Source organism: Aegilops tauschii, chromosome 2 (genome assembly GCF_002575655.3).
Source record: "Aegilops tauschii subsp. strangulata cultivar AL8/78 chromosome 2, Aet v6.0, whole genome shotgun sequence".
Taxonomy (NCBI): Eukaryota; Viridiplantae; Streptophyta; class Magnoliopsida; order Poales; family Poaceae; genus Aegilops; species Aegilops tauschii.
In genome coordinates, this window is record NC_053036.3 from 348,246,750 (window position 1) to 348,254,986 (window position 8,237).

The 8,237-nt window shown below is 48.2% G+C and overlaps 1 protein-coding gene across 1 annotated transcript; it reads right to left on the reverse strand.

The window, feature by feature from the left end:
* Positions 1–2,547: 2,547 nt before the first annotated feature.
* LOC141041011 (protein FAR1-RELATED SEQUENCE 1-like) lies at positions 2,548–5,874 on the reverse strand. The gene is made up of 4 exons (XM_073507124.1): positions 5,662–5,874; positions 3,949–4,442; positions 3,733–3,856; positions 2,548–3,153 (listed from the first exon to the last, which is right to left on the reverse strand). The coding sequence occupies exons 1-4, from the start codon at positions 5,872–5,874 to the stop codon at positions 2,548–2,550; spliced, it is 1,437 nt and encodes a 478-aa protein (XP_073363225.1).
* Positions 5,875–8,237: the final 2,363 nt, after the last annotated feature.

The window sequence follows — 8,237 nt, forward strand, 5'->3', positions numbered from 1 at the left end:
AGGAATGTACTTATTTTGTTTTATTGAAGTGTACTGCACTTTGTACTTATATCTTGTTTTTATTTCTTTGCTTGTGTGCATGGAGCTCGTGTTTTATTTTGCATGGTTACAATATGTGAACTGCTTAGATACTAGATGAGAAGTAATAGTTTCCACAATTTTCCCCGCTTGTAGGTTTTGTACTACATGCAGGTAGTCTCAAGAACTTCATAATAGTTGCAAGCGTACTTCTTGTTTGCAAGTTCTGCACTGCACATTAGATTGCGTTTAATCTGCTTTTTTGCAGAAAATTCCCCAACGAGCTGTTAGGTATCTCCGGCTCAAGAAGAAGGGAATTCTCCAAGTTGTTCTTGGTAATGGACACCTTAAACCAGCCAAGTACCGTGTAGGCGTTGACGGGCGGCTGTGTCTGCAGAAAGGGTGGAAGGAATTTGTCATTGATAGTGGCCTGAAGTCTGAGCAAGTTGTTGTCCTCAACTTCTTTGAACTTGAGGATCGTACGGTTAGAATCACGTTTGACGTGATTGGTTAAGGTTATGAGGTTGATTTTGTAATAAGTACTTTTGCGTGTCGAACGCTTCATCTTTTTGATGTGTTTTGTAATAAGTACTTTTGTGATCTGAACCGCTTCAATAATTATTCCGAACTTCGTCCTGCCAGTGAGCTAACTGCATTTTTTTACATCATTTTTGGTTTAATATGTGTCAAAGTTTTACTCTAGACTGTTATATATATGGTATACTATATACACCATTTGTCTTTAGATGGTTTAGTTGAATAACTCATAGTTAGTGTGAAATTTGTGTTTACATGAAATTTAAACTGATACATAAGTCATACAGATAAGCAAACTGCTATGCATATGATTAATTTATTGAAGTTCATCTATTTGGTCGTTAACCTGCTGCTTCTCCGCGGTGACTGGAGCGTGTCTAACGTCGCACTTTCTTTTGTTTTCCGTGGCGGTGTTGCTGGTTCTTGTCTCTGCACCGTTGTGTTTGTAGTCCCTCGCGTGGTGGTTGATGGTGGATTTTGTTTTCCAGTGATGTGAACTGCATCCTTCTTTGCTCCCCGCGTGCTGGTTGATGGCTGCTTTCGTTTTCCAGTGATGTGAACTGCATCCTTCTTTGCTCCCCGCGTGCTGGTTGATGGCTGCTTTCGTTTTCCAGTGATGTGAACTGCATCCTTCTTTGCTCCCCGCGTGCTGGTTGATGGGTGCTTTCGTTTTCCAGTGATGTGAACTGCATCCTTTCGTGCTCCTACCTTGTTTTTTGAAAGTGGTGTCGTTCTCGGTTGTTTTTGTACAGCAGCATTCCCTTGTGGTGGTCTTCTTGGCATTGTTTCTTCATGTTCTTCGTCCTCTTCACTCTCTTCTTCCTCCTCTTCTTGCTCTTCCTCATCTTCATCATCTGTTTCTTCATAAGCCACTGCTTCTTCAGATTCATCATGTTCTTCGCCCTCTTCACTCTCATCTTCCTCCTCTTCTTCATCTGCTTCTTCATAAGCCATTTCTTCTTCAATTGTGTCGCCATCTTCTTCTTTTATTTCACCTTCCTCGTCTTCCTCATTTTCTGATCTTGTTCTTTTGGGGCAGGTTCTTGAATTGTGTCTCTTCCTCTTTTTGCAGATGCTACAACGTCTCGGTTTCATCCATTTCTTAGTGTTGTGAGTGGAATTTCTGTTTGGTTGTGCATCGCCATGTCCTCGTTTTTCTTGTTCATGTCTTTTTGTACATGTCCTGGAATTGTGGCCGCTGATTTCATTACATGTCTTGCACCTGTTTATTCCCAGTGGGTGACCATCACTGTCCAGCTCAGGCTGTGGCTTACTATTTTTGTCATCATTTTTCTCCTTGCATGCAACCTTTTTCTGGGTTGCGTCACCCCCTTTCTTCCTTCCTCTTGTGTTTGAAACAGGAGGTGGAAGAATTGTTTCTTTTTTGATAGCACCAGTTCCGCTGTGTTCGGTATTTTCTACTTGCTCGGCATTATTGTCATGCTGGGATTTCTCTGCTTGCTTTAGTTTTGCTGCATCTTCTTCTTCTTCGTTGAGCACATCAACTTCCTCGATCAGTGCCCTCATACCAGACAACGCTCTGTGGCACGCAGCGTCGGACCTTGTTGCTCTGTTTGCAAGGTCCATTGCTGTTTCTGTCAGCAATTTTCTACGGCAAAAAAGCGATGTTCCATCTAGTGCTGTTTGTTCATAATCTCTTTTGTCAAACGTCGCATATGATCTTGCGTTACGGGTGTATCTTTTCATGATGTACACCTCAGGAATCTTGAGCACTCTCGAATGAGAAAGCAAGCATAACACATGGACGCAAAAGAGCCCTGCACACAACACATGATTTCTTTGTTTTGTAAGTGAACTGCATGAAATTAATAAACACATTTTTTTCGTTATTTGTTCATTTTAAAGAAGTGAACTTCATTTGGTTTTGTGAATTAGTCATGCATGTGGACTTTTTAAAGTCCAGTAAGTGAGCTTTCGTGCATGACTATCAGAAACTAGAATTTTTGTGATAGGAGTATTACCTGTGTGTGTCTAGAGTTTGCATTCACATTCGTAGACACCTTTCTGTTCATCGGCGACCACTTGGAAATTATGCCTTGCCCAGTCAAATGCATTCGATCTGTTGTAGTGGTGTACGAGATACTTTGTCGGGTTCTCAGGGCACCGTTCTGCTCTGAATGGAGTGCTACGGTAGAGTGTTTCTTTGAAATCTGCAAACACTGCCCTTGTATACACTTTTGATAGCTGAACTTCGAACCCAAACTGGGTTGTTGTCTTTACCTCTAACTCCATGATCAGAAATGCACTGTTATGAACCAGAGAAATGAAAAAATTGTTTGTTTCTGTAGTTATATTTTTAGCAGTTTTTGATGGACCTTTTTTGTTTACCTCATTTGCTACTGTCTGTGCGTGCTCGACGACCTTCCTGGTCTGAATGCACTTGTCCACCTGCTGAGCAAACAGATGGAGATCATGCTTCTCTTTGACAAAGTTTTGCTTCAGTATGCGGTTCATGCTCTCGCTTCTCTGCGTGGAAGTCATCCGAGCACAGAAAACTTCCTTGTAGTAAGCCGAGATCCACTCATGCCTATCTTCCCACAGCGAATTCATCACTTTGTCGTCTTGCAAGTTGTATCTCTGAATGAGGTCCTTCCATGCTCGTTCAAATTCTCACGGCATTAGTGGGTGGTTGACCACCGCACTGAGATCATCCTTGAGTTTCTCGTGCGCCTTATACAGCAAGGCGAGGTGGTCTTTGTACTTCTTCATGATATGCCACCGACACAACTTATGCAGAGTATGTGGGAGGATAGTTTTTAATGCTGCCTTCACCGAAGAACACTGGTCTGAGAAGGCACAAATAGTGTTTTTTTATTAAGTTGTTTATGTGTGTGTAAGATAGATGGAAGAAATATAAGTGCACCAAACAAACGTAAGTATGCAGGGTTTTTTTGTACCTGTGAGGATGCAGATTGGTGGCTTGTTGTTCATACACCTCAGAAATGTTTTGAAAACCCACTCGAACGATGGTATTGTCTCATCTCGCACGAGGGCAACAACAAATATGGTGCTCTATAGATGATGGTTCACTCCCACGAAGACTCCCTGCGGCATGTGGAATTTGTTAGTTTTATACGTCGTGTCAAATGTAACGCGGTCTCCAAAATCTTCATACGATCCTTTGCAACTTGCATTGGCCCAAAAGACATTTCTTACACGGTTATCTGCATCAACGTCATAATCATAGAAGAACTCTGGGTTTATCTTCTGCATCTTCTCGAAGAAATCCAGAAGTTTCTTGACATCATATTGGGACTCTTCTCTGGCAAACTTTTGTTTCCTGCATTTTCAAACGCAATGCAAACTCATCTCATCAAACAGGAAATAATTACCGACAGGATGCTCAAGCGATATGTTCTGTGATGTGCTTACTTGTTTACCCAGTCGCGGCTAGTATGTCCCATGTACTGCAGACCACCGGACATACGCGACAGCGTTGACATCATCTGAGCATGTGTGTGGTTGTCTAGTTGCATGTCTTTCACTAACTGGTCTATCAAAGGATCGTCTTTTTTGTGCGATCGCTTGTGCAAAAGCATCCCGGGGCTTTCCAGCATCTTGTGATTGTGGTTGAGTTCAACCATTTCTATCACAAATTTGCCGTCCTTCCTCTTTTTGACTCTAATCTTTGCCTTGCAGTCAATCCTTTTTGATGTCTTCTGACGTTTCCTTGGATAATCTAACACAGTCTGCTTGTGCGTCCCTTCTCTTGAGCAGACAATGTAGGTATTTGTCTTGTGTTGTGCCCTCTGGCGTATGCCAAACCCTGCACATCTTGCATAATTGTTGTAAAAGTCCCATGCCTTGTCGTATGTGGTGAACTTCATTCTAGCGGCAGGTATGAGGTTCAGCGGCATGTTTTTATCCTGCATTAAGTGCAATGCTCTCTGAGATAATTTGTTCTGTTCTGTTTTTTAAATACGAGGAGTGCATACGAGTTTAAAAAAGCATTGCAGTGTTCCTAAGTTTTCAGAAGAATCCAATGTATTAGATGCTAGGTCAAACCTCACAAGAAATATCAGTGTGCACTGCAATGTTATCTGAATGGACTGCAACTATTATTATTATTTTTCAGAACATAAACTTACATGTGTGTAGAGTCGTTCACCCGATGGTGTTTGCAGCTCGCCGGGTTGTATTGGACATGGCGGGGTTATAGCAGATCTGTGTAGTTGAGGATCTCGCGGCGGCAATAGTGAGGAGGATCTGTACCTGCTGTTGACTTTTGACCGAGGCACTGTTGGTGGTCGCTTTGTCGAAGTTGATGCAGCAGCTCTGCTTGGAGCTCTGTTTTTCGGTGCAGCAGGTGGACGCTGAGCTCTGTTTTGGGGTGCAGCAGGTGGACGTGGTGGTAATCCAGTGTTGTGACAATGTCTCAGTGGATTGGTTTGAAAATTTTGGAGCGGTGGCACATCATCATCATCTGCTACAACATCGTGTTCAACTGCATCATCATTGTCTGTTCGGACATGCTTTCCAAACGTAGTGAACTCATGCTTATACTCTGGGTTGAGAACTGTTATTGGGTCATATTCATCGTCATCATCTTCATCCTCCTATCGGTGAGTGCCCTCCCAGATGAAGGTGACATCGTCGTCATCCTTGACTACCTCTTCTCCCTGGAAAAAATCCTCTTCCGGAGAGTAGTGCACCCTGTTTGTTGTCGTGAAGAATCCTCGAGGAATCTCAGGGGTAACCCAGCCAGTATCTCTTTCAGAAGAAGCTTTACTCTTCTAAAAGTTGTTGGTCCCTGGGTTGTCAATTATGCACGGCATTTTGTATCTATTGAACGTCATTTCCTGCACAGAAAATGACCGAGCTGCATTGTCGGGCAAAATGAACTGAATCATGTGAACTGCAATGTGTTACAAATGGTACTGTGAAACTAATGCATGCTGACTGCATCACCCTGCAATGTGAACTGAAGTAACCGCACTCCATCATTGTCCGTAATGAACCTACACAAGCGTACTGCATAACCGAGCAAGTTCACTGCATTTTCCCCCACAACGAACCGAAGCAACTGCACTGCATCGTTTTTGTAGGCGTACTAAACTGATATGGTTGAGGAAGTGTACTGCTTACCTCGTGTTGCAGTGATTTCTTGCGTTTGCAGGAGGAAGTTCTCTTCTCGTCCGTCTGCACAACTTTCGCGTTCGCCTGTGCAGTCCACTTGCCCTTCAGAAGTTCATGAGCGGTCTGGACGTGTCTCAAGGTGAAAGGAGATGGAGGGTTTGCTCTGAAGGTCATTGCAGACTTAATCCAAGAAGCTGCCGTGGATGAAGGAACCTTGCGCATAGTCCTCCTTGCTCGAATTGGTTTGATGTCGAGGCAGCACCAATCCACATCTGATGAAGTATAGCTAATTGCAGGTCCGGAGGAGTTCGACGGCGGCGCTACCGACCTGCTGCCGTGGAAGAAGGCCGATATGCTGGTGGGGGAGGCGTTGCTTGGTTGCTACCGCGGAAGAAGGCCAAGCGGCGATGGGCGGCGGCGCTGCTTGGCCGCTGCCGCGGAAGAAGGCCTGGAGGGGAGGGGCGGCGTCACTGCCAGCCGCTGCCACGGAAGAAGGCCGGGAGGGGAGGGGCGGTGGCGCTCCCAGGCCACCGCCGCGGGAGAAAGCCGGGAGGGGAGGGGTGGCATCGCTGCCAGGCCGCTGCCGCGGAAGAAGGCCGGGAGGGGAGGGGCGACGGCGCACCCAGGCCGCTGCCGCGGAAGAAGGCCGGGAGAGGAGGGGCGGCGGCGCTCCCAGGCCGCTGCCGCGGTAGATGGCCGGGCGGGGAGCGGCGGCGGCACTCCCAGGCCGCTGCCGCGGTAGAAGGTCGGGAGGGGAGGGGCGGCAGCGATCTGGTGGGGGATGTGCAGAATAAGGCTGGTGTTATTAGAATAAGAGTCTTAAGGGGTGTTATCATAACAGACCCACCCTATATATATATATATATATATATATATATATATATATATATATATATGGTCCCGATCAGCGGCGGTCTGAATTCTACAGCCTAAGATCAGGCAGCCTGCCGAATCTCCACAACCAGGAGTGTTGAGACAAAATCTGCATCACAGTCGGGCAGCAGCATGCTGGTCAGACTGGAATACAACGTCGAGTGTGATCAACCGCGGCCACAAATCTCTGTTTCCTTACTTAGGAGCCGGACGCTCTTTTTGTTACTGCCATCGTTGTGAGTACGAAGCAAAACAGTCCCAGGTCAATGAAACAACTACCAAGGTTAGTCAAACAGGGGAATCTAGTAGCACAGCTCACGGGAGGACCATCAGTGCTACGTCTACATATATCCAACAAATCCAGAGTTTAATTACCATACTATAGCACATCTTACGGGAGGACCATCAGTGCTATGTTTACGTACATCATCCGCCGACCACCGCTGCTGAGTCGCCATGGCCATGCCTCAGTGAGCCGACTCTGCATTAAATCCATTGCCGGCAGTCCCTCGTCAAGCCACCGTCTCACCTCGCCGGATGCCTCCTCAATTACAGTAGTGCCGAGTTGACCCGGCCTGGCGCTCTTCCAATGTGGCCTCGAGCCGCCGCCTACAAGCCGCCAGCACGCTCGCCGGCTCATAGCTCAGGCCGCCCACGTGGTCCTTCCACGACCCGCGCGTCGCCTCGCCCTGCGGCTGGCCGCCCCGAAGCGTTCTACTGCCTCCCTTCAATGGCGTCGTCGACGAGCCGCCACTTCCAAGCTTGGCCACCGCTGTCCACCTTTGAGTCGCTTGGCGTTTTCAAGCCGGTCGGCTGCTGTTGAGCCGCCCCCGCTGTCATCGTAAGCCTTGGCGCTGCCCCGGATGAGTTGGACCAAATGAACTCTCTCCGGGTCAAAAACAATTGTCATCATCATCAATATCACTGTCATCAAGCCTCCTGGGCTCCGGGTTGACCCCGAGAAAGTTCATCGCCGCTGTTTTTGACCCGGATCGCCTCAAGCTGCCCTCGCTTCCCCTGAATTGTTGTGGCCAACTTGTTTCCGTCGCCGACGAGCCTCCGTTGTGGCTCGTGCCAATCCGCCTCTACGATGCTTGCTCTGACAAGCCGCCTGCTCCACTTGTGAGTCGCAGCAAGCCAACCACGGCCTCGTCTCCTCCGCTTGTCGCTATGGCCTTGAGCCACGGCAGCCGCCGCAAGTCGCCAAGTTGTCTAAACTGCTCTGAACCATCTCGCCGTATCTCATTCTGAGCCGCCACACTGGGCTGTGCCTCAAGTAGCTCCGGCAGCTTGCCGCGGCGACGAGCCGCCCCGGTTCCCGCCTCGCGCCGTTGTCGAACCGCCAGGACACCCTCGCGCCTGCTTGAGTTGCCGTTGCACGGATTCACCTCATCGCCCCGGAGCGTTCTGCTGCCTCCATCATAGACGCGACCCGGCCCTGAGCCATCATCGATGCACCTCGGCCGTGAGCCGTCGGCGACGCGCCGCCAAAGAGCCACCCTCGCCGTCACCGGTCCAGCTTCGAAGCTGCCGCCTCTTACAAACTCACCACCAAGTCGACACCTACACCAGGACAAGCCACCCTCGGCACGGGCCGCCGTGGGTTGCTTCCGCTGAGGCCGCCTTAAAAAATAGTCGCCGCAGGTTGCTTCTACTGCTACGAGTGGCTCCGTTCCGAGCCGCTGCCCCCAACGTCGTGGCCTCGGGCCACC